The 26800-nt window shown below is 36.1% G+C and overlaps 2 protein-coding genes and 1 long non-coding RNA gene across 5 annotated transcripts; 1 reads left to right on the forward strand and 2 right to left on the reverse strand.

Moving 5' to 3' along the window:
- Window positions 1-203: 203 nt before the first annotated feature.
- On the forward strand, window positions 204-5686 carry LOC149697769 (uncharacterized). The gene is made up of 13 exons (XM_089867255.1): window positions 204-260; window positions 611-761; window positions 1502-1635; window positions 1720-1782; window positions 1852-1890; window positions 1990-2103; window positions 2168-3008; window positions 3070-3117; window positions 3332-4038; window positions 4095-4319; window positions 4385-4634; window positions 4753-4811; window positions 4889-5686. Exons 1-13 carry the CDS (start codon window positions 204-206, stop codon window positions 5255-5257), a joined length of 3057 nt encoding a protein of 1018 aa, XP_089723381.1. The 3' UTR covers window positions 5258-5686.
- Window positions 5687-6578: 892 nt separating this feature from the next.
- Window positions 6579-7180, reverse strand: LOC149697770 (uncharacterized). The gene is made up of 2 exons (XM_089867256.1): window positions 6727-7180; window positions 6579-6656 (listed from the first exon to the last, which is right to left on the reverse strand). Exons 1-2 carry the CDS (start codon window positions 7144-7146, stop codon window positions 6579-6581), a joined length of 498 nt encoding a protein of 165 aa, XP_089723382.1. The 5' UTR covers window positions 7147-7180.
- Window positions 7181-10216: 3036 nt separating this feature from the next.
- On the reverse strand, window positions 10217-13463 carry LOC149697771 (uncharacterized). 3 transcript variants are annotated; one of them, XR_016382074.1, is made up of 3 exons: window positions 12502-13456; window positions 12332-12434; window positions 10217-12257 (listed from the first exon to the last, which is right to left on the reverse strand). It is a non-coding gene; the product is annotated as an uncharacterized LOC149697771 (long non-coding RNA). The 3 variants fall into 3 exon arrangements; XR_016382075.1 differs by lacking the exon at window positions 10217-12257 and having other exon boundaries at window positions 12307-12434; window positions 12502-12720; window positions 12844-13455; XR_016382073.1 differs by lacking the exon at window positions 10217-12257 and having other exon boundaries at window positions 12307-12434; window positions 12502-13463.
- Window positions 13464-26800: the final 13337 nt, after the last annotated feature.

Raw genomic sequence — 26800 nt, forward strand, 5'->3', positions numbered from 1 at the left:
TAAAGGCGACATAAGATGACGACGGTTGAGAGAGAAAAGGCTGCATAGCACACTCCCTGCTATTAGTTGTAAACGATGCCATTAAGGCCAATGACAGCTCGAAAGAGCTACTTGAAAATCTCCAAAACTGGATAAACTTTTTTCGCAAATTGCCTAAATGGACAGAAGAGTTAAAATCAAGAAGTGGCGGCGTTGATTTAAAAATGATAGGGGGTGTTCGTTGGAGCGCTGTTTTTCTGGGATTGGAACGATTCACAAAGGTAAGTTTATTTTAAGGGTCCATATTTTCTAGAAAGAACTTCTGAATGTTTTTTGTCTAACTTCAATTTGAAAATTTAGACAAGCATGTTCTCATAGAGAATATTTTCAACAATATACATATATATTCCAGGATAATATGTTGAAAGCAATGGTTTACGCTTTGAATTAAGCCAAAAAAGACCCGAAATGTCCAGCTAAAATAGACTTTCCGTTGCCAACGGAAGAGGACGTCGAGGACGCGAAGGAACTCCTCGAGATTCTGAAACCTTTAAAGGTCTCAACAGACTTCTTTCAGAAGAGTGGTCCACTATCCTCAAGCGTTATAGGGGTTCTTTTGACCGTTTTCCAGGACGATTTCAGGGTGGAAACGAAAAAATTCGAAGATATAAAGATCGGAGTCCTGGAAAACTTTAAAAAACGGTTCTTTTCAACGTTGGAGGACCCATTTTACATAATGGCCTCTCTCCTCGATCCAACCCAGAAAAACATACTTTTTGAGAGTAGGTATCATATCTATGTACATGTTTATTATGAATATCGAACATCATTAGGCAGAGATCAGTTCTTATTATGGTAAAATTTTGATCTGTTGCTTTTCCAACTTTGAAGAATTAAATTTTGCTAAAAATAATATTCAATTTGATTCACTTTGATTATAGATACGTCAATGATACAATTCCATGTTCATAATTAACATTAATAAAGTAAAAGTTACGACATGGATATAAGTCATGTTTATACTAATATTTCAAATATTAAGGTTCTTATACACAACCAGTATGGATAAATTTGTATCCAAACTTCAAGTGCGTGGCAAAGACAAGCGCACATGTTTTCATTAGAGAGAGTGTGTTACTCGAAGCTGCGCAGGATCCCACCCTAAGGTTTGACACAGAACCAAAGCCATACTCGCCGTTTAATAGGTCAGACCATAAGCGGATAATAAACATAAGTGTGCCATTTAAGACCTTTCCCATAGAAATGTTTAACTAAGAGCTTGTCGTACACGGAGCATAAAACATTTGGATTAACAAGTCCTGTTCTAGTCCCATATATGTTCTTTGGGGCTTTCCCGCCAGATTTTTCAAATGTTGTGTGACGTCAACTTCCGAAAGTAGTCCGAGAAGGCCAATATCGGTTATAACGTGGTAGCCATCTTAGGCTAGCACAAGAAATATATTTGTGTTAGCATTTTTAACTAAATTAGAGTTAGCGAAATCTTTAAACGGAACGTGAAAAGGAAAAGAAGAAGAAATGGTACGAAAATCTAAATGGGATATTCCATCGCCTTTGAAAAAGCCTGTGCCAAGGTTAGAAAGTCTAGGCCTTGCCACAAGTGACTTAAGGATAAGGGCCAGGCTTAACACTCATCTGGTATGTATTGTTATTTTAATCACATAAGCTATTAAATAACATGTGAATATAATAATGATTTAATTAAATCTTGTATAATCGTAGCAAACCGAAAGTAGCGAAAATGCCACCGAGCCGCTTACGGTGTCAACAACTGAATTTCCTAATGTAAACAAGGCAATTGAAATTCCTGAACCATTTGAAATATGCATTTTTGTTCATTTGTTTTAACCATAGGAGAGTGAAAGCGATAGTTTCTCGAAAGAATTAGAAGCAGTGAGTACAATAGGAACTCCTACTTCTGAAGAAAGATTCGACTTAGAAAAGAAGAGATCAAATTCGTCTCATTCTTTCGAACCAACTGTACCTTCTCAGGGATTGGCAAAACAAGAAGATCATTTTCCTAGCTACATTGGTGTACCATTCACAAGTTTGGTTAATCAGTTTGAAACGTTACATGTCGTTGAAAAGACAACTTCGAGTAACGAGGTATGTAATGTAAATCAATTCATATTCATCAAATTTTTGTCATTAACGCAATGAATTCATCCAGTATATTTTGGAAATAACGAGAAAGGGGTCTTATGATACAACCTGTAACAGCGAGCCTTTTAAATGTACCCTGAATGCCAAAGGAACTTTGAAACAAATTGTTTTATTTGGAGGTGTCAAAAAAGAGTTTTCTGTATTGGAAAATGGCGTTTTTTCAAGCACACGAGTAAATGATGCACTTGCTGATTTGGCAAATGTCAATTTGGTATTTTGTGTTGGTCTGGGTACAGATTCAGCTAGAATAGTGTCCGAACTGCCAAATACTCCCAGGACGGTTAAAACATTTGCCTATCCATGCAATCATCTGATGGCAACTACATGCGAAGGATGGTTTCTTAGAAGAAAAAATTCTCAAAGTCAAACGGAGGCTGAATCGCGTGACATCTGCCAGGAATGCAAATATGTAGAAAGATATTTGAGAGTCTGTATGAAGCGAAGAAAAGCAAGTGTGACATCCCCAGCCCGCAGGAAAAGAGCTCATCCGTCGTCTACTTGCCCTACAAAGTTTTTATCTCCAGATAGTTTGGCAAAGAAGAAAAAATTAATCTCCTATAGATTTCATAATTTAAAATTGAAAGCTGCCAAGATTGAAAGAAAATTAAACGATATGCAAATGGAGCTTGGTGTGAAACAACATGAACAGATGAAAGAAGTTACGCGAACAGTTAATGAGAAATTTTCGCAAGAATTAGATGGGGTGTTAAGCTTTGTTGAAGAATCAGCTAACAACCAAGAAACAATCAAGGAGACACGGGAAAGACTAAGAAAAGCTTGGGACATGGATTGCGATATGCACCTTCAGCAGGAAAAGAAAGTATTTCTACATGATCAATCTAAAAATTGTATGGGTATCTTTGGTTTTTGGCCTTTACAAATGTATAATTGTGTTTATATAATGTTTAGCCACTGGCTGTACAGGAAATCGCTGGAGCGTTATCACGTACCGCATCGGTTAGTGCTTTTTTGTCCATAAATTCTAATACCAAATTTTATGATCTATTCGCATAGAATACCATTCGAGAATTATATCCCTATGATTCTAAAAACATTCGGATTTAACTGCAGGGTTCGTACACGACCTGATTAACTATGCGGATAGGTCTTTTAAGTAGTAGAAGAAGCAATAAACAATGACTTGATTTTCCTCTTCAACCTCCCTTTAAAGCATTGGCTGTAGCGTGTAGAAGCAAAGCCGCTTATGAAGCGCTTCTTAGCTTCAAAATTCTCAACTTGCCATCATGGCGTTCTATTCAACGTAAAACATCCAAGAATTTAGACGAACCAGGGGTTAACCACGAATATATCAGGGAACAAAAGGAGACATATGATATGTTTGCAAAGGAGCAGATGTCACTGGGCCTTCCAAAACCTGTGGCTGATGGTGTTTTAATTTTTGACGAGGTTAAAGTAGCAGGAAAGGTTGTTTGGAACAGCAAGAACCATAAGCTTATCGGATTAGCAATGCCACCAGAAGAATACGCTTACTTGGATGATTTGTACCGGGAAGTTAATGAGGAAAAAGAAATCCGTAAAGCGAACTACATGCTGCAGTTTCTATGGAGGGACCTTTCATCCAATTACGACATAATTGGACCTTACTTCGCATTGCCAACAACTGCGGACGCTCATGTCACATTTGGATGTCTCTTTCAAGTCCTTAAAGCTTTCCAAATTCACGGTTTCAACGTATCTGCTATAGTGTGTGACGGAGCTTCTGCAAACCTTTCTGTTATAAAGCAGTGTGTTGGCTTGGACGGGACCTTTAGCTATAAATTAAAAAATAATGAACTTGAAATCAGCATTAACGCGAGCTTCCCTAACCCATTCAAACTGGAAAGAAATATTCACTTCATCATATGCCCATCACATCAGGTATACCTTTTATAGTGCTTTAACTGGATTTGGAGTATTCATTATTGTTTTTCCAGTTAAAAAACATGGTAAATGCACTCTTTGCATCTTTTGCCGACCGCGCTAAACTATTTGAAAACCAAGGCATACAGTTTGGTTGGCAACAAATCATTGACCTCAAAGCTAGGGATGATAATTTAAGAGATAAGGGTGTAGCGAGGTTAGTCCCGAAACTTTTGCAGGCTTATGTGGAAAGAGACGCTTGGACTAAGCTAAACGTAAAGCCCGCCCGAATTCTACAGGTAAAAAGTTTTAGCTTATTCTTTTTAACACGTAACTTTAATCGTAATTTTTTCATATTTTCAAGCAAAATGATGTTTTATCTGCGTTATACGAATATGCTAACCCAGAACCAAATCTGAAATCCAGCAACCAAGTTGAAAAACCTAAAGATGCTAAGAATGTCTTGAGCACATACTCTTATTTGAAGGCCTGCCAAAACCTTTTTGAAGATGGAATGTTATCCAAGACACAAGTAGCTTCTTTAGATAGCCCTGCTTTGTTAAACCTTGACCAAGGACTGCAATATTTCACCGACTGGCTTAAAGATATTTTTGGTAAGAATAATTTTTGCGTCAACAATTTGTACGAACCCTGTCTACGAATAAACATAACACAACCATTTTTATAATGTTCATCCAATCATTTTGTTTATATCTCGATTTTTGTTTTCAGAGAACGATCCTGATTTTAACCCCAGCCATCCCAGACAAAAGAAATTTCTCTCTTGGCAGGTACATTATTTATACAATGATCTAAAGGTGATGATAAATCTATAACCGTTTCACCATATCGTTTTAACATTGGTCAGACGTGGGGTTTATTGCGAATAATGGTTTTTGGAATGAAGAGCCTCGCCAAGGAATTTCTTGAAACATATCCTGATGGTCAATATTATCTCTGCCCTATCAGAATTAACGGAAGCGCTGTCGAAACCCTTTTTTCCCAGTACAAGCACAGTGCAGGTGGCAAAATTAGTAGTATAAATTTTCATACTCTACGGAAGCATGCTCTAACGAAGAGAGATATTAAGGGTCACCACAGTGGTAAGGGCTATAGAGACGTTCCTCTCTATGTAAGAGACGCATTTAAAAAGAAATTTGAGTCCAAGAAGACGATAGAGCCTAAAAAGAATTCAATCACAGCGTTCGTCAGTGGGACAAGTTGTACAAAGTACTGACTTCATCAATTGAAAAATGACCTATAAATAAAATTTTATAATTTTTTTGGGAGTCCTAAGTGCATAAAAACTTAATGACTGGCCAATTCATTCTCCTTTTAAAGGTACCAAAAAATGTATAACGATATGTTTAAAGTTTGATCATTTTAATCACAATAATAATATCACAATACCAATATCACAATACGTAGGAAGAAAAGTGTGCAGGTAGCTTCTTGATCCTCCTTCCATTTTCTCTCACTTCTAAATGATCACATTGATTAAAGATTTTTTGAACATTTTTAGTGGGTCTTTTTTTTTGTTTCTTTAATGGTGTATTCTTCAGATCAATTTCTTTGAAAATGTTGTTCCCACATCCTGAAATTTGTTGGTCCAGTGTTTCTTGATTTTCTAATAGTTTCTTGAGATTTATCTCTTCGGAAATAACATGCTCACTAGCTATCTTATCTACCAGTTTTCGTTTCTTACATCTGAGGGAACGTTTTGGGGTCGTTTCACTCTGCTGTAACATTTTGAACTTTGGGCTACTATATTCCAAACTTGTTTCCTTAGAGCTTGGGCTTGGAGTAGTTTGAACATCGCTTAGAGAAATATCACTCATTTTATTTAAAAACACTTCCTTCTGACTAGAATTTCTTTCTGGCGGCGAGACCATTTGTTTAGTTTGGCTGAACTTAGTTATTTTGATACTCTTTGGTTTAGTTTTTTTATTGGAATTCTTTGCATTATTATTTTTTTGGCATTTTTAGGAACTGTAATTTTAGGTTTTGAGCCAACGTTCTTAGAAAGAACATAAAGTTCATCCCTTAGCCCATTTCCACCTTTCACTTTCTCTTCTCTCGATGTTATGAATTCGTTGCATAAGGCGTGGGTGAATTTTCTCTGTACTTCTCTGCATATTATCACACCGTCTTCTCTGGTAACCAAAGATTCAGCGCATCGTAAAAAGGTTTCTGTGAGGATCGAGTTGTGTTGCTCAACGAAATCAGCAACAGCCTATATTTGTGAAAATTAATTACTAAGCAGAAAATGAGGTTCAATGGTAATAACGTACCTGTAGAATTCTATGTCCATGTTTTTTTACTCCGTCTTCGCATAAAACTGTCCTTATGACACTGTTTAACTGAGAAAAGTATTCATTTAGCTGAGCTTTCGGAATAAACAACCCTCCTCGATCTCTAATTTTTATGCCAGAGAATGAAATTTCAGTTTTCTCTTCTGTGGACTGTCTAATTTTCAGAGCTGCATCATAGAGGATTTTGGATTGCAAAACTTGGTTTTCTGATAGGTTTTTGGACGTCCCATACAATGTTCTTCTTTTTTATTTGCGCCAAACTTCCCCAATACAACCGCCACCGATTGTTAGCAACGATCTTGCATAAGATTCTTCTTCGTATACCTATTCATAATTTGTTTCTCGTTAATCAAAACCAAATTATCGTCACAATAATGTTTTAAGGTTAACATACTGTTGTTTCTTTAATTCCCACTTCATCACTTGGATTTGAGCGTTCTTTTTTTTGACACCAATATTTTACTACCTCTTCTCCATATGTTTGCAATATTGATAGTAAGTCATTCTTTTCGTATGGTGTTATCGACAGGATAATATCTTCAAATGTTTTGAAATTGTTTCTTATAAACGTATAAAATTTGAACATAGTACTACAACTCTGTAGTTTTGAATCCCTAGCAGTAGCATTTCGTTTTGGTTTATTCCCCTCGAAAATGATTAAAAACTGTTTAGACAGTTGATCCACAATCGCGAAAACTAAGCCGGCCTCTTTTAATTGTTGGTGTAAACACTCCTTGGCACTGGATTCACCAAATGTCTTTATAATTACAGAATTAATTGCTTGCACAATTTCAACTACTTCGCACTCATCCATATCAACTGTTAGACTTGGCTGACACGAACGTCGAGCAGACGACCAACCGGTAGCTTTGAACTAAATATACTATCGCGTAGGGATATCAGAACTTCCTATTGCGGGGGTTCGGCTAATGACGTAAATTTCGTCATTTCAAAAAAACTACGTCATTTACGTCATTTCCCTTAAACAAGGTTTTAGTGAATAATTACCTATAATGGCACACTTATGTTTATTATCCGCTTATGGTCAGACCTTGAAGCCACCGTACCATGTAATGAACGCAGCCCTATGAGAGAATTGGAAAATTACCTATTACAACCGAGATGTCTACAGGCTGACATTGCCTTAGATTATAGGAGAGGTCACGAGGAAAGCGCGCTTGAAGAAGCTGTCTTTCGATAAAACACGTAGCAGACATTCTAATGTACCGAGAATACAACAGAAAATAAAAATTTTGCAATTGTTTGAAAATATTTTGATTTCGTTTTGCACGATTTTCCATTGGATAATACCATAAGTAATCCATTACCCTTTAGCTAATTAATTTTGCAACAATCCACGGCTTTATTATTATCAATACGCGTCAATGTGAAACTCGGAGAGGTAAGGACCGGTGTGGGGGGTATGAACGGATAATCGGTTTCACACTTTGCACAATCTCATTCTCCATGACGCCTCAGTTAAGCAATAGACCAGTACCGTTAGAAAGGGGGTGTAGACGGTGTATCTCTCCCTCTAGGCGCTCTCTTGTAAGAGGGGATACTGTACACGCCCAGTCTTCAATACAGATTAGTAATGGATAAAACAACTGGTAGGGTCTCCAAACAATTAAACACACATTTGAAACAGTCGAATAAAGGAAGGTTTTGACTGGAGCTTATTATTTCTATTATTTAATCTTTTCGCTCATTTTCAAATAAAAAAAGAGTTAAAAATATTCGAAATTTTTCTCCATAAAAAAAACATGTTTTAAACTTTTTGTTTAAAACGTTTTAAACAAATTAAAGTTTTTTTTTCATGGCTGTTTAAAACAAGTTTTAAACCAAAGTTTAAAACAATTTGTTTAAAACTTGCCAACCCTGTTAAGTATGGTTTGAATTTGATTTTGTTTGTGTTTAGGAGATACAATTGCCGTCTTTTCTATTTACTTTTTATCCTTACTTTTAGGAAGATCAAATATTTGTTCATTTCCTCGGCATGTATGTGAAAGAATGGATAAATCGAGGCATATGCTTTTATCATTATCATTTCAGAATGATTATTGGTTCTCTTATCAGATCGAAAGTTCGCTTTACTGTTGGCACTGTGAGACAGAGTTTTGAACATGGTTTATTTCCCTTATCAGTTCAAATAATAATATATTATGATAAGAGAAATTTTATGTTTTTAATAATAAAAATTAACTAAATTAATATTTTATGGGTGTTATAAGATTCAAGATAAGACAACCAAAAAATTAGAAACACATTAACTCTGGCTTATCTTTAAACCGTCCTCGTCTTTTATACTTTAATGTCACGTGACATTCTGGGCTCTGACCATTTAAACATGGCGCTCTTTTTAGATCAATCATGATCTTATAGTGAACATGGCGTTTAAACCACATGTATGACAAGGGTTATTTACCACACGGGCCACGTTGTCGAATATTACGCTTAAGCCTAACATTTTCCCCCGTTATATTTAAGACATTCGATCCTGCGTGTGTACTTAATTACAGTTTAAGATGTTCCCATTAAGAGGAGGGTGCCTGATTCACTGACGCCATAGGAAGACTGTGACACGTCATGTACGTTTCACTGACGTCACAACAATATTGGGTGAAAAATGTGACGCCATGTTTGATTCACAAGAAGATTGTCCGAAAGATGCGGTGGACGCCATGTCTGATTCATTGACGCCATATTTACTGGTGCCATGTTTGATTCATTGACGCCATATTTACTGGTGCCATGTTTGATTCATCGACGCCATATTTACTGGTGCCATGTCAGATTCATCGACGCCATATTGACTGGTGCCATGTCTGATTCATTGACGCCATATTTATTGGTGCCAGATCATGTGCCAGATCTGGCACGACGCCAGTGTCCCCAAATCGGTACTTTCCTACTACTCAGAGAGATAATTTGTCAAGAATTGAGAGGCGTCAAGATCAACTATAGAGAAGCCGAAATGCAGAGGACAACGCTACAAGGCAGATTAGAAGACTTGATGAAAATTATGCTGAATTCGAGCTTATGACAGAGTATGCTAGGAGAACCGTTAGGAGACAACACTCACAATATTTTGAAAACACCTATCTGCAAAATATATCATATGGTCCAGATTATAAATGCGAATGCTGTTCTGGACTATTTTTCCGTACTTCTGTAAAAAAACAGAGTCGGTGAAATACTTGTCAGTTGAAGGAGTACACCAGAGAGTGCTTCCGTCACATATTTTGTTGTGTGGTTCTTGCCACACACTCTCAAAAACGTTTGTTCAGATCAGAACAAAATGAATAAAAAATGTCTTCGTGGACAAAGACTTGAAAAAGTAAATGATAAGAAAACAAAATGGAATGACCGAAGCTACAGATATTAAACTTTTTCTTTAAAGACATGATTATAAAACATCAATTATTTAAAAAAAAATACTTATCTTCGTTTTTTTCACCAAAATTATATTTGCATTGTTTTCGAAAGACAGATTATTCATTCTATATATCCTTTGTGGTATTAACAGTTTTCGAATGAAAAGGATTAGAATAAATATCCGAGTATGGATATAGGTTATTTTTAAAGGTTTCTCTTTTCGAACTATAAGGCAAAACGTTGTTTAAAACGACTAAATTCAACCGAAGGAAGAAATTTTATCTTTCATCATGATTGACATTTTAAACGTCGCTTTAGGGTGCTTTGGTTTTGCGCCTGCATTTATTCGACCACGATTCAATTTCGGTCCCATTTTTTGGGTCGATGATTTAAAATGTTTTATAAATGAATCATTAAAATCTGGATAAAAGACATTATTAACAAAAAACCTTTGGTATATTATTGAGTGCGTGAGAACTGTTTTAAAAGTTGTGATTGAATTAGTTTGGTATGACTTCAACCCGCTATGAGGAACACATTGTAGAGCAAACGTATAACACGAAACACGTAAATGGACACCGACAAATGGTGGGCTGCGTATTTATTTCACTATTGGGCTTAGTTTCCAGTATTAAAACGCATTGTAGTTCAAATTAAAAGCTGCAATCCTTTTAAATATCACTAACGAGGAACTGTTTCTATCATGGTCTACACTGGAAATCTAGCTGTAAATATAAACGATGTCGCATGTTTCTGTTATATAGTAAATCTTTGACACAAACCATTTTGAAAAGAATGGAAAATTTAATGATACAATATTTTTGGGCAAATGTAATTTTGGTGAAAAAAACGAAGATAAGTATTTTTTTTTCAAATAATTGATGTTTTATAATCATGTCTTTAAAGAAAAAGTTTAATATCTGTTGCTTCGGTCATTCCATTTTGTTTTCTTATCATTTACTTTTTCAAGTCTTTGTCCACGAAGACATTTTTTATTAATATCTGTTCCTTCAGTCTTCATTTTAATTAAGATTGTTAAGAAACTGTGGCATTTTTAAAATCTGCACTAAGCACAAACATAAATATAGGGGAGCGTAAGCATAAGGGACCTAATATTGCAAGTTAGTGACTAATACTTTCAGGTACCAGTTAATCAGTTATCACCAATGAGATTAATTTATTACTGAAAACATCAAATTTTCATAATAAAATTATTTTGGCCTTTCCTTATCCCCTGGCTTTGAGCATTAAAATAACTCTGAGGATTATCTAGAAACATTTCTACTGATATTTCAAATTCAGAAGAATCAGAGTCATCGTTTTGAGTCTTTCAGATGACTGGCTTGGACTTATGTTGCTGGTATTTGGTTTTCGTTGTAGCAGTGTAACCAGGGATAAGGGAATTGAGATGGATTGCAAATGATGATGGGCGACCTGCGGCACCGCACCTCTCCCAATGTACCTCGCGCACGCCCCTACCCTTCGGTAGGCGATTGCTAAGTGCTGCCGCGTAGCGCCATTTTATTTGTATGAGAGCTAGCTTCTAATTTTAAGATAGAGGGGGCGCCCTTTACAATTTCATCCAGTACGACCCTACCTAACCGCTGAGGATGCTGGGAGGACTACGGTGCCGTAGGCGGGGGTACACAGGCAACGCTATAGGTATGGGGGTTTCCAATACAAGGTGTAACCAAAGAGAATATAGGGGAGGAGTGGAAAGAGGGGAAAATCTTGTTGCTCTTTTCTACCGCGCATCTTCAATGCGCAGTACCGAGGCATTTCCGTTTGAGACATTTAACGGTATCGTAGGTGGCGCGACTGAGCCGGAAACTCCCTCGTACCACTAGTATAATTTAGGGGCAACAATGTAATTTAGCCTTGTGGAGCGGGGGATCTTCAACTCCTCCCCTATATTCTCTTTGGTGTAACTGAGACAAAGTTTCTTCCTGCAAGCATAGCCCACTCGATCCGCGCTCATTGACGCAAGCTGCTCGCGCTATATAATAATATTTGACCACGTCGTCTGCTAAACTTAGGAATTGAACAATTAAACTTTTTGAGTTAATGTCTGGACTCTGGTTACCTTTGCATTTTCTTTGTGGTCCCATGGTTTTATTTTTAAACTAGTCATTTGCCCTGTATCATTATTGTGTAAGAGACAGCCTGGCAGCCCCGTATTTGTTTACCCTGCCCATAGCCCACTCGATCACGCGTAACACTACGCAAGATGCAGAGCAGCGTCCGTGAGCATGGATCGAGTGGGCTATGCCCTGCCTGGCCAAGTCAGCTGACTTAGGTGAAATATTCATTACTTCTATGCGACTTAATTCTAGACATTCTTGAACGAATCATCTTGTGAAAATTTTATAAGCCAGGCTTCTGGCGCTGGGTTTTTTCCGAGCCAAATTTGCTTTTTAAATTTAAAAAAATTAATTTCAACCTTTTTTCCTCTCTTCAGAAATTTAATAATGATAGTGTGTTACATATTTATCCAAAATTTATATTAATTAATTAACACACTGTAATTTGTAATTTCGTGCTTGGAAGAGCCTGAATTAAAAATATTGATTTGGAGACAGGGATTAGTGATAGTGTGATTGAATTGAATCTATCATTTATTTTACCAGCAAAAAACATATCTTCGTAGCGGTAACCCTTGTCTAGAAACCAGGGAATGAACTCTTCTGCGTAGTTTGAATTAATCTACTTTACACATCAAAAATGTATCTAATTTAAACAAAAAGGTTTATTCCAAATAGCGGTTATAAATAGTACTTAAAAACGCAACTGTTACCTAATAAAAATGATTGCAAGAGCCGGGATAAAAAACATTGGTTGGTTTGTTGACAGGGTTTAGTGATCGTGTGATTTAATTATTCAATTATATTACCATTAATTTAAACCAATAAAATGATCTACATAGTGGTTATCGGTTGCACCAAATATAATCTGCACAGTTATCGTTGGAAAAATGGCCATTGTTTACTGTTTTGAGGTTATGTTAGAATAAGCACTAAATAATTAAAATTTAAATTGTTAACCTATAAGAATTATTGGAAAAGCGTCATTTAAAAATATTGTATGATTTGGTGACAGGGTTTAGTGATAGTGTGATTGAATCTATCATTTATTTTACCAGTAAAAACGGTATGTTCGTAGCGGTAACTGTTGGCTGGTGGCAACAGTCAAAAACCAGGGAACGAACCCTTGTGCGTCTTTTGCATTAATCTACTTTAAACAACAAAAATTGATTTAATTTAAACAAATTACCTAATTAGCGGCTATCGTGGGCCGATGGCACCAGGTGAAACACCTTAAAACGTACGCTACACGGCCAATTGGTCTCTAGTCTCTACATACAATCAGCTGTATTTAAATTTTGACCGAGGCTTAGTGAAATCAGTCAATTTAAAAATTATCGGCTAAATCCTAAATTTAAATTCTTTTGTATTAAATTATAATAAGGTTTAACTTACGAAATTAAAATAAAATGAGGACGAATTAACCCCTTCTTTTATGTGAAAAATTAAAAAATTCGCCTTAAGCTCGGCATTGCCACACGCGTTGTCTAAACAAAAATCTTCGCTCAGTCGCTCTATTAGCGGTAAAACAGCGTAAGTCCAACAGTACGTTTCTCTATGATTTTAGCTAGGATTAAACCACGTAAGTCCAACAGAATAAAAGGTCGTAAGTTTAAGTATGTGCTTAAAATACAAAAAGTAATACTTAATATTAATTGTTTTCAATAAAACTTCGAAAGGCACCAGAATAATGTTCAACCTTTCATTTAAAACCATTTTCAGACCTATCGAATAAATAGTCTTCAAAAAATGCTCGAGTCAATTTGGCCATCACAGCAAACATTTCCCATGTTATTCCTATGGGAAAATTTCCCTTTTTTTGCCAAAATGTCTTAATTTTTTTATGGAAATGAAAACCACCCTTAGCAACTTTATTTTCTATGAAGAAAACTAATAGAGGGATCTCTTTGAAATTTTAACCACATATTAAGGGTCCGAATTTTAGTTCAGTGGAATTTTTTCAAAGCAGTAACCATGATAGGAAAAAAGTTACATCGAATCAAAAAACCACCCTTATACATTAAACGCAGTATGAGGTCTTATCTAAGAGAGCAACCGCTCTCTCAGAATTGCGTTCGGAGGTTTGTCCCCGTAGCTAAACGTTTTTTTTTCTATTTTGAACGCCTTACATAGCGTTCAAAACAGAACGCGAGGACTTCTTTTGAGAACTCAAGTGTGTCACGTAGAACGACAATTTAGTGTTCAATAATGAACAAAAGTGTTTTTTGGATTTATTTTAGAGTTCACTAATGAACGATATTGTTATATTTCGAACGGATTGTTAACGTTCATTATTGAATGATATTGTTATATTGGGAACGCATACTCAACGTTCAATGTTGAACAAAATAGTGTTGATATGAACTGATTCAAGGCGATCAAAATTGAACGATACTGATATATTTCAAACGCATTTTTAACGTTCAATATTGAATGATATTGTTATATTGGGAACGCATACTCAATGTTCAATGTTGAACAAAAAGGTGTTGTGTTGAACTCTCTTAAAGGCGATCAAAATTGAACGATACTGATATATTTCAAACGCATTTTTAACGTTCAATATTGAATAATATTGTTATACTGGGAACGCAAACTCAATGCTCAATGTTGAACAAAAAGGTGTTGTGTTGAACTCATTTAAATGCGATCAAAATATTCCGAACGCATGAATAACGTTCGATATTGAACATAATAGTGATTTTTTGAACTAATTTGAAAATAAAAATTTAGAACATTAAAAATGTAACACAGTTTAAGACAGGTAAAGTCAGTTTAATAACAAAAAAAACAATAAAAAATTATGATCTAGCTAAACAGATAATTTATTGTAAATGGCCGTAATGGATGTTGATATTTTCTTAGCATCAATCTTCAGTACTACTTTTTCTAAAAACTCCAGAGTTTTAGAGAGTCCCAATGAATACATTATTTGAAAGGCATAGTAGCCTGAGAATATGGATGCAATTCCATTTTCGAAGTTACCGACTTCGAAAGAAACTGCTTCAATTTTAACCTCCATGGCTGAGGTGTAATAATCCTCGCCATGGAAAACCAGTGTTGGCGTGCTGAATTTTGTTTCCTGAAATAATATCAAACCCTTATTCCTACTCTGGTCAAGTTATCCTTATATTAAAATAGTATAAAATGTAAAGCGAATAAAATCATCATGTTTGAAATATTCACGCTCCCTTTAAAGGACTATAGGAATTTTTTTTAATTCCTTCAAATTATTATTTGAAAATTATTAAAATTTAAGATTTAAACTTACATTTTGAGCGATCCACAACTCTATATTTTCCCCGAAGAGACTAGGAAGAACCTAAAGGCAAGTTCGAAGTTCAAGCTCTAAAAATATTTTCAATGCTATTAAATCTTAAACATGGGAATATATACCTTTGACTTTTTCTTCGGTTGAGACTTCAGTCAATTCCACAAGACTTGCCAGAAATTTCTGAACATTTTTTTTCTTCTTGGGATTACGTTTAATGATATCCAATATTTTTGAGGCAAGAGGTTGGAAAAAATGAAAAATTAATTTCTCTGCCGAAGGTGTAAAATCTTTTATCCGACTAAGCTCATACACAAGCTGAAATATAAATGAAGCTCATGAATTCTGAATTTTAGAGCTGAAGTTGTAAGTGGACATACTTGGTTCTTTAGGCACAAAACTGGAAATTCTGTAATCACTTCTTCGACATTATTATTGTAAGCATAGGCCTGTCTGTACGTCATTGTTCTTTGCATTTTTCCATCAATAATGGTGAAGTCCAAATGCGCCTTTTTACTTTCTTGTTGCACAACTTTAATGTGTGCCTTAATACTCTCTCTGTCTTCCCCTAATCAAAATTCACTCTAATAATATAAAGTAAATGTCTATAGTTTACCACCTTCTTACGCAAAAAGGTTTAACCTAAAATAGTGACATTAAAAGGAGGGTAGAGATATAAATCAAGTGATTTTTTATGGATTTTTCTACCAATTATAAGACCTATCTGCATAGAGAATCATTCAGCAAATATCCCCGAATGGGTCAAAAAAATATGAAAGTTTCAGATTTCACTGTTAAATTAAACGCAGCGCCTCCAACCAATTGTGGAACGCCCTGCCTACCAGCGAACAAAATACTCGTAGCACGCGCTATATCAAGTGCTATTATAGCCCGAGATGTGATAAACAATGTACTTATCAAACCGGTTTTGCCCCCACCCACGCGCTATGCAGTGATGTATTTAACATTTTATGATGATAATTGACGCTTGTCCTATTTACAAGATTTAAAAACAAGCCCTCTCTGAACCTAAAAATTTACTTACGGCTGGGCGGCCAGACCTATTCAGTTTCGTTTTTGTCTGTTTCTCCGTGCTGGATTCAATACTTCGTTCTCTTTTATTAGAATACTTCTCCTTCATAACTCGTACAACGTCTAAATTACCCATTTGCATCCTCTCATGCCGAAATTTCATTTTCAGTGAATTCATCCATGTGTCCTTGTTTAGAGACGTTTAATTTTTAATTTAACTTTGTGTAATTATAAATATTAAAATTATAATAAAACTCAGGAAGAGGTGAAAGTGGGGCAAAGCCCCCACTTCAATTAAAAACGTTGGCACGCACCTGGTAAGCCTATAAATAATACTTCACTTACATAACCACTAGTGTTAGGGAGCCGATCTTTCAAAAACTTGTATTTAGTTATCAGCGGCCGAATTCAGCTGCCAAAGAAATCTCCTGCTACCTCTCCTAAGCTCGCTCATTGGTCAATCCAAATCAAACTTGAGCCTTTTAATTGGCGATGGCGGTTATAACCCGTTTTCACATAACGGTTGCGGTTGGATTTTGAGAAGAGGAAGAAAAACCTGATTCTGGTTCAGTTCAGTTTCCCACGCAATCGGAACTATATTTGCGTGCAAGGTCAGTTAAAAGTGTAATTTTTTTTAAAAAGGTCAGTGCAATAACCTTTGACCTAGCTTTTAAGGTATTCTGCGCCATCTAGTGCCTGAACCCCCTATAATCTCGGACTTGGAATTTGTTTTTGATCATTGCACGTGACTCCAGACAACGTTTGACAACCAAGGTAATGTTTATTGTAACCATGTACTACAGTAATAATGAAAATGTTAATCTTAATATCGTCTTCTTTATGTTCACATCGTAGGCTTACCGACCAAATTGTTAAATAAATGTAACCATGTACTACAGAAATAATGAAAATGTTAATCTTAATATCGTCTTCTTTATGTTCACATCGTAGGCTTACCGACCAAATTGTTAAATAAATGTAACCATGTACTACAGAAATAATGAAAATGTTAATCTTAATATCGTCTTCTTTATGTTCACATCGTAGGCTTACCGACCAAATTGTTAAATAAATGTAACCATGTACTACAGTAATTTTTAAAATGTGAATCTTAATTTCTTCTCCTATGTGGATGTTCACGTCGTAGTCTTCCGACCAAAGGGTTAAATCAATGTAACCATGTACTATACTAATATTTAAAATGCTAATCTTAATTTCATCTTCTTTATGGATGTTCACGTCGTAGGCTTACCGACCAAATTGTTGAATAAATGTAACCATGTACTATAGAAATATTTAAAATTTTAATCTTAATTTCGTCTTCTTTATGGATATTCACGTCGCAGGCTTACCGACCAAATTGTGAAATGAATAAATAAAATATACATTAATAAATTGATAATCTGTTTATTCGTTAGCCAATACATTTCTGATATATTCTAGCGTTAATATTTATATGTACGAGCAATGGCACCTAAATTAAGAAAGGTTGCTTATTCTATTGACGAGAAGGAATGCCTAGTAACCCAGCTGGAGGCTGTGCCCTTACTTTTAATAAATCAGTATGGCAAGTCCCAAGAGGTAAGGCGTAAGATGTGGCAAACTAATATCGTTCAATTGCGGGGCTAATATCGTTCAATTGCGGGGCTAATATCGTTCAGTTGCGGGGCTAATATCGTTCAATTGCGGGGCTAATATCGAATTTCCTTAAACATATGGTTAAAATCATATATTAAATCATCTCTTTTAACTACAGGGGCTAAGATAATTTCTCCAATTTCGACTAACGTCAGTAATAAAATCCAATGTTTGTCGTCACTTGGAATGTAAGAACCGAACATAAGTGGGAAAAATGTTAAAAGACATTTTTTTGCGAAGCTGTGCCAACAAGGGTTCCTTTTCCGAAAAGAACGGCCCTTGTTATAAGAGTGCTTCGATTTTTAACGTTTAGTTTTCCCAAAGGAAAACTTTCTAGTTTTGAATTTATATCATCCAAAGTAATATAATTTTCATTTATCATGTGTCTTATACATAGTTTTAAAACTCTTGGCACGACACCCTCATAGAAATCGTGCATTATATCTGGGGGCAGGGATTTTGTTACTTCGAAATGTCGTAGAACAGCAAATGGGGAAGAGCTTTTCACACCGTACGTTGAAATGTTGTCCGTATTTTCGCAAATTGCTTCTAGATGGTAATTATGAATAGCCTCACTTCTAATAATCATCTATTTTCATCGAATTTCTCAGATAAATGTTCCTTCTTTGTCATACAGAACCTACATATCCTTCCGGAAGAAAATGATTGAAGAAATCCACCCACACCATGACTAGACAAGTTGTCTCCCGAAATGGTAGCCAGTGCCTCTTTAATTGTTCTATTTCTTGTTTGAAAGCCTTGAGTTTGCAAAGTCTCCAGATCTTCCAGTAAAGGCTTTAAACATTTGCTATAACCATATTTGTTCAAGATTGGGTATTTAATAACCATGGCTAAATTTTTACTGCTTAATTTGCTTCGGTAAGAGGGGCCAAAATTTCCAATTGCGTAGTAAATCAAACAAATTTTGTGCTTCCTTCTCTTAGACCCAAGTGGGTTAACAACTTCCACCTCATCCAAATACAAATGTATTCTCAATATATTTTCGTCCGATCCAAGCAATGGGTGACTTTGACAAATAGAACCGTCGTGATAATCCACCATATATTTTTTGTTCTTATCTGTCCCCTTCAAATACTCATTCCAGACGTCATCATGAGCTATTAGATGCTTAAGAATTTCTATAACAGGAACATAGCTGAGGGTATCCCTAAAAATCATATTATTGACTTTTCTAGTTTCAAGGGTGTAATCGACAGGTTCTACAAGATTCAGTTTATCTCTGCAATATGCGTTTAATCTGTATTCCGTCTTAATGATGGACGTTACTCCAGTAGAAATACTTTTCACATGAAAATTTCGACTAGTTTCACTGTTTTCACCATCCTTTGGTAATAAGTTAAAAGAAACCTCAAGTGATTGCTCTAATAAGCTGGTGAAACCAAAAGGGGATAGAGTAGAAAGGGTGGCACTTAAAATCTCGAATTGGACCTGTAATATGAGGAACCCCCTTTAGCCCTCTAGAAACGTTCCATCCCCCCCTTGAAGAGTCGGCGGAAGAGTTATCCAAATAGCCTTAGCACTGAAACGGGTCGTTATAAGGTTTGAAAAAATAGTTCTTTGCTTTATGTACGTCTGCTATTTATCGCGTCTTTGGAGAAGTCTTTCTTGTGTGCTTAGACTTTCAAAGTTAAATTCAAACTCGTTTCGGTTGATAGGTGAACTGTTTGAAACTATATTTTTAGTGAAGACTAGTTAATGACAAACGTTATATTAAAATGCCGCGTACTAAATCTAAAGCCGAGTTAGATGCAATGCCTACCAAAAACCAGTCAACCCAATGCCATATTGGGATTTCTTTTGGCGGTAAGAAAGAGATCGGTATTCAAGTCTTTGCAAGGAGTGATTTGTACGACAGCATTGTGAAAGGGAGACAGTCTATTTGTTGTGATTGTAAGAACAAGACCGTTATTAATGAAAAAACGACCAAACCAGGGTCAATGGCTGTTGTTTTGCCGCATTCCAAAACAACAAACGACCGCCCAAAAATAGTTGCTAAAGGAATAAATGTGAATAAAGAAAGTCAAACGGAGATATTTGGGTTTATCGTTGCACCTGATAAATGGGATGAAATAAACAGCTTTTCAAATTCCCGAAAAAGAAAGACATTTGTTGATAAACAATGTGGTACCATTGATGAAGATTATCCCTGTAAGAAACCAGCTTTAGAGGTAACGGAAGAAGCGATAGTTGTAGAAGAAAAAGCCACGTTACCCGCTGCCATATTGGCTATTAAATCATTTTTGGAAAACCTAAAGCCAAGTAGGCGTATTGATGAGCTATAGAATATTGTTAAAGTGATTATCTAATTAATTTCTTTATATATAGTTGATATTTGTTTTTCACTTTCAAAAACATACGACGGCCGGTTCGATTTCCTTGAGGTTTCGCTTGAAAAGGGATTATTGGAAATGACACCATCCTTCTTTTTGGAACCATCACGGTTAAGGTTTTCATCTGATGGGAAACTCTATGTTAAAACACTTTTCAAGAAAGTCACGGAAGAAACCTTTTTCAATTTTGAAAATCAGCGTCTAAATGTAGACGTTGTTAATAATTCTTTGGCCACGTTAACGAACAAACGAGATTTTTGCCCTGGAATAGCAAAGGTAGCATATCAATTCTTAAACTTATATATCTTTTGTGAAAGCTAAATTTCCCTTAAATATAATAAATTGCAATTCCTGTTATATAGGAAGAATGTGTTGGTTTGGAAAATACCAAAAATTTAGAGAAAGTTGATTATCCTTTTGAAAGGTATCAATCTCAAAAATGCTCAGTGTGGTTTGTTCATCCTATCAATGCGTCAAAGGAGAAGATTCGGGACAAAATTTATCAGTGTAATGGTTGCCCCATTTTAAAATGGTATATATTCTTAATTAGAAGGCGCACTGATATTCGATGAAGTTAAAATTATTGGAAAAATGATCTGGAATTCGAGAAATGGAGAATTCATAGGAACGGCAATGGATGATGATGAAAACGCGTCTTTGGCAGACTTATTCAAAGTTCAAAAAGTTCAAGAAATACTGGAAGCTGAATATGCTAGTAGTAAGGACTATACAAATATGCAAGGATCCAAGATGGCCGCCACCCCAAAAATATGCATGGATCCAAGATGGCCGCCATGACATCATCCACCCCAGATATGTTGACACCCTATATAAAAATCTTACCTTATCCAGCTAAGATGGGGAAAAAACCTTCTTCGAGATAAGTCAAACCCGCCCTCCAGCGATGTAAGCCAAAGTTAAATAAAAACATAAATTTAAAACATGTCTTGCAAAGGCTTACCAAGAGTATTTCGCTGTCTTGATGAAAATAAACGCAGTGTTTCTTAAGATTGTCAATGATTCGATGGCTTCGCAGGATTCGAACTCGTCACCATTTGGTTACCGCAACAGTAAACCGGGCCTTTACCCAGCGAGCCATGGTCCATTTAAACAATCAAAACAAGCCCGGACCAGCCTGGGTTCGTTGCTGTATAGGGGGTCGTTCACGAACCGGAACAGGAAAATTTGGTCTCGCCGAATTGGTCTCGCCATTTTGGTCTCGCCGATTTGGTCGCGGGACTAATTGGTCTCGCCGATTTGGTCGCGGGACTAATTGGTCTCACCGATTTGGTCTCACCGATTTGGTCTCGGTACTATTTGGTCGCGTGATTTTTTGGTCTCGGGACTATTTGGTATCGTGATTATTTGGTCTCGGGACTATTTGGTTTCGTGATTATTTGGTCTCGGGACTATTTGGTATGGTGATTATTTGGTCTCGTGACTATTTGTTATCGTGATTATTTGGTATCGTGATTATTTTTTATCGTGATTATTTGCTTACCTAATTAGTTGCCTTCTTTTCAAAAGCAATGGTCCCAATAATTCGTTGCCACCTTTTCTAAAATATTCTCCTATTAATTAGTTGCCACCTTTTCCTAAATATTCTCCTATTAATTAGCTGCCACCTTTTCCAAAATATTCTGCTATTAATTAGCTGCTACCTTTTCCAAAATATTCTGCTATTAATTAGCTGCTTCCTTTTCCAAAATATTCTGCTGTTAATTAGCTGCTACCTTTTCCAAAATATTCTCCTAATAGTTAGCTGCCACCTTTACCAAAACATTCTCCTACTAATTAGCTGCCACCTTTTCCAAAATATTCTCCTATTTATTAGCTGCCACCTTTACCAAAACATTCTCCTACTAATTAGCTGCCACCTTTTCCAAAATATTCTCCTATTTATTAGCTGCCACCTTTTCCAAAACATTCTCCTACTAATTAGCTGCCACCTTTTCCAAAATATTCTCCTATTTATTAGCTGCCACCTTTTCCAAAACATTCTCCTACTAATTAGCTGCCACCTTTTCCAAAACATTCTCCTACTAATTAGCTGCCACCTTTTCCAAAACATTTGACTAATAATTAGCTGCCACCTTTTCCAAAATATTCTCCTAATAGTTAGCTGCCACTTTTTCCAAAATATTCTCCAATTAATTAGCTGCCACCTTTTCCAAAATATTCTCCTATTTATTAGCTGCCACCTTTTCCAAAACATTCTCCTACTAATTAGCTGCCACCTTTTCCAAAACATTCTCCTACTAATTAGCTGCGACCTTTTCCAAAACGTTCTCCTACTAATTAGCTGCCACCTTTTCCAAAATATTCTCCTAATAGTTAGCTGCCACCTTTTCCAAAATATTCTCCTAATAGTTAGCTGCCACCTTTTCCAAAATATTCTCCTAATAGTTAGCTGCCACCTTTTCCAAAATATTCTCCAATTAATTATCTGCCACCTTTTCCAAAATATTCTCCAATTAATTATCTGCCACCTTTTCCAAAATAGCTCATATTAATTATCTGACACCTTTTCCCAAATATTTCTATTATTGCTAATAAATTGTTCGTGGTAAGAGGCAGGCTTTTATTACTCATATAAATAATCTTCTTACCTCCAAACAAGGTTGGGTTGGGTTAGGTTCCGAGACCCATTTCTCTCGAGACCCAATTGTCCCGAGACCCATTTGTCCCGAGACCCAATTGTCCCGAGACCCAATTGTCCCGAGACCCATTTGTCCCGAGACCCATTTGTCCCGAGACCCAATTGTCCCGAGACCCATATGTCCCGAGACCCAATTGTCCCGAGACCCAATTGTCCCGAGACCCATATGTCCCGAGACCCATATGTCCCGAGACCCAATTGTCCCGAGACCCAATTGTCCCGAGACCCATTTGTCCCGAGACCCAATTGTCCCAAGACCCAATTGTCCCGAGACCCATTTGTCCCGAGACCCAATTGTCCCAAGACCCATTTGTCCCGAGACCAAATCGGCGAGACCAAAACGGCGAGACCAAATCGGCGAGACCATAACGGCGAGACCAAATTGTCGCGTACCGAGGGGGTCGTTCACGAACAGCCCTAAACAAGTTGGAACCCTGTCTTCCAGCGTGGTACTATGCCACCTTTCACTATAAATGGGCGTTTCCCATTTAAGGGGTAGTATAAACCCAAACAAGTTCAATCCCTGCCTTTCAGTGTGCTATTGTCCGCCCTTGACTCTACTCTTAATTGCCGTCATCCATTTAATAGGCCCAAACAAGTCAAAACAAGCCAGGGCCAGCCGAGGCTCGCCCGTCTTCAGAATGTTGCTGTTTAAATTTTCCCGCCAATTTTGATTGTGTTACGTATTCGCCGCTAGAAACCAGTGTTTGTTGAAGGGGTTTCTTTCCACGAAAAAACCTTCTTCGAGTTAAGTTAAACCCGCCCTCCTAAAATGTAGAAAGTTAAATAAATAATAAAAATTTAAAAAAAAATATATTTTTAGTCCTAAGTTGTAATAATTTAAGTAACAAATAAATACAAAAAATTTATTACAAAATAATAAAATTTGTGAAGCGTTAATAATAGCCCAGAGGAGGTGGGTTCAAATTCTGGCAAAGCCATTGAAACATCAACAACCCTTTAATGTATAAAATATCTTTGGGGCTAACAAATACCTAGCCGTAACTTCCAGAGTGCTATTCCCCCTTTGGCTATGCCAATAATGAAAAGTAGTCCATTTAATTGGTCCAAACCAGCCAGGGCCTGTCTAGGCTCGCCCGTCTTTAGAATTTTACAATTTTCCCACTATTTTGGTTGTGCTTCGTATTCGCCGCTAGAAACCAGTGTTCGGAGAAGAAGGTTTCTTTCCCCGTCATTTAGACGGGGAAAAACCTTCTTCGAGATAAGTTAAACCGCCCTCCTAAAATGTAAGCCAAAAGTTGGACATAAAATCCAAAAAAAAAGGCGCCCAACCGCAAGGGGACGGAACAATCGTTGTGTCACCTTTAAAGAGTGAAAAACGAAAAATTTAAATAGAAAATATTTACTGTTGGGTTGTGCAAGTTTGTGTAAACGGAAAACTCGCCCGAGTTTGTCGCCCACGCGGAGAGTGTCATTGTTTAATCAGACATGTAGATGTTCCAAGCCCGTCTTTTTTTGAGGCTTTTTAATAAGGGTATATCAACCTTTCCTTGTGTCTTTATTAAAATAAACAGAGGCTCTCCTAAAAGTTGTCAATAGGTCCTTGGATAAAAAGAAAGGGTTTTCTTTGCGATAACCGAGGCGTTTTAAGGTTGACCGGACCTACCTTTCAGCGTGCCATTTCCTCCGTTTGACTGTATTCTTCCTAGATGGGAATTTTGCATTGCGGTTTAAGATTGCTATAAAAATAATAAGTCTAAATAAAAGTACAACACTAGTTAAAAAAACCAAGACATTTAATATTTAAAAACAAAAATAAATGAAATACATTTTTAAGCAATTCAAGTAAATATATAGATAGTACCCGCGTTTAATCCTACATCTTGCCACAATCAAAAAAAGCACTAAAAAAAACCGCGATCAGTGTTCGACGTTTTTCTACGTGGCGGCAAAGAAAGAGAGAAAATAATTTGACGATACGCTGTAATTTCCGCTGTCTCGTAGCTCCAGATAAAGAGAGAGAAGAATTTAGAGATGCGCTTTCTAGAGGCTGCAAAGAAGAGGAGAAAAGATTTGGTGATACGATTAATTACATTGAGGGTCTAAACATATAAACTAGCTACATAATAAAGTAATTTAAAATTACTTGGATTCGGGAGACGCTACAGCGGTTGCTTTATTTGGAACCCCATAATGTTAAGGTCAATTCTCTTTGTCCATATCCACTCATGAGTTCCTACGAGTCCTGTTTTTTCATTTCAAATAGCTACCCGTTTAATTACAACCAATATCACTAATTCAAACATTCTGCTGTAGTTGTTTTTAGTAACCAAAACTGTTTGTCGGCGAGAAATATTTTTGGTGCGGCAAAAGAGTAGAGCAAAGGAGCCTCGTGACGATAGGCGATAGTTAATTTCCAATATTTGTGTTTTACGCCAAGCTAATAGCTAGTCGCCTCCATATTGTTGATTAAATTATTAGGACGATACAATGGCGTTAAAAAGGGGAGCATATAAAGTTTTTTAGCTTTAAGAGAATCAAATATAAAGTTAACAGACTAACTAGTATTTTAATCCTGTTGTAAGGCGAAAAAACAGGACTCAAACATTAGTCACCCTCGATCATTATTACGATTGTAGAAGGGCGTTCCTAGTCCGCGCCTCGCAAACTCGAGACATTTAATTTGAATCAAGAATGTGTGGTGCAGAGCAGGGTGGTCATTCGTACCCCAGGTCTTCTTTTTGTCGGTAGACCCTAGCCTCATACACGATACACCAGCAGGCCATAGTTGGGGATCACTTATGGTCGGGGTGCTAGATGGGTAGCCGGATGCAAAAAAAAAATTGTACAGACAAGTTATAAACTAATTGAATAAATTAAATGAGCCCACCCTTAACAGTACCTTGTCAAAGCTTAAAAGTAAAATTTATGGCAAATAATATCAATTATAAAGAGGGCAAAGTAGTTAAGATAATTAAGAGCTATTTTAGCATCAAAGTACGGCTTAAACCGATTTTAGACAAATTTAAAATAAAGTTAATTCCGTAATGCATTTGTTAAATAGTTTTTTATATAGGCATATATGCTAATGTGTCTCTTAACCTTAAGTATCACCTCCCAGTACCGATAAAATCCTCGAAACTCATTTGAAACAGAAAGACTATTAAAAGTACGTCTAGCATAATTGCATTTGTTAAATAGTTTTTTATATAGGCATATATGCTAATGTGTCTCTTAACCTTAAGTATCACCTCCCAGTACCAATAAAATCCTCGAAACTCATTTGAAACAGAAAGACTATTAAAAGTACGTCTAGCATAATTGAAAAAATATAAAAAATAAGGTCATAAATAAAATTGCACTGTCAAAGCTTAATCAAGAAATTTATGGCGATTAATATCGTTCATAAAGAGAGTAAAGTAATTGAGATACTTAAGAGCTATATTAGCAGCAATTTTCAGCGAGGGGCTAGTCACTTAAATAATTAAGTGTACAAAACCGTAAAAATCGATCATTTGATTTCTAGAATTCTTGGATAATCATAAGTAATCATAATCATTTTTGTGGGTAATCAAAGGTAATTTAGAAATCTCCGATAACTTTATCCCGCATAAGCTTTCATCTAACTTTGAAAAACTCTATCAAAATCGATTACTTGCAAAATGAATTTCGCGTAGGATTAAGCCTATTTTGCGAAGATGTTCTAACGTAAAATTGAAAGTTTTGGTTTTTAAAAACTCGAATAAAAACGTCTAATCGAACTGTTTCGTGACGGACTATTATCACGTTTGAAGATAAGATAAAGTGATTCGAAAGAAGACACAAATTTGATCGAATGTGTCGGTGTGCTTAGGATAAACTAAAAACTCCATATCACGTTTTTTGATACGACTCTATATAAGGAATTCATATTACGAATTAAATGTATTGAACTTTAAATAAAATTATATTCACATTTATTTAATATACGTAACTTTAACAAAGTATATACAAAATATATCAGTTCAACCAGTTTAATCGGGAAGAATAAAATCCATTTTCCCTCTGTCGGTGTGTTCGAGAGTCTTATGAATAAAAAGGTATCCTAATCTTGAAGAATG

This window comes from Phalangium opilio, unplaced genomic scaffold (assembly GCF_054372755.1).
Source record: "Phalangium opilio isolate 3A_F unplaced genomic scaffold, DU_Popi_V2 ptg000019l_1, whole genome shotgun sequence".
In the NCBI taxonomy this organism is placed as follows: Eukaryota; Metazoa; Arthropoda; class Arachnida; order Opiliones; family Phalangiidae; genus Phalangium; species Phalangium opilio.

Coding starts and splice junctions, on each gene's coding strand:
- LOC149697769 (XM_089867255.1), top strand. CDS start 204: ATGATAGGGGGTGTTCGTTGGAGCGCTGTTTTTCTGGGATTGGAACGA. Junction 762..1,501: donor GAAAAACATACTTTTTGAGA/GTAGGTATCATA, acceptor GAACGTGAAAAG/GAAAAGAAGAAGAAATGGTA. Junction 3,118..3,331: donor CGTTATCACGTACCGCATCG/GTTAGTGCTTTT, acceptor CTCCCTTTAAAG/CATTGGCTGTAGCGTGTAGA.
- LOC149697770 (XM_089867256.1), bottom strand. CDS start 7,146: ATGGATGAGTGCGAAGTAGTTGAAATTGTGCAAGCAATTAATTCTGTA. Junction 6,657..6,726: donor TGGGAATTAAAGAAACAACA/GTATGTTAACCT, acceptor AATTATGAATAG/GTATACGAAGAAGAATCTTA.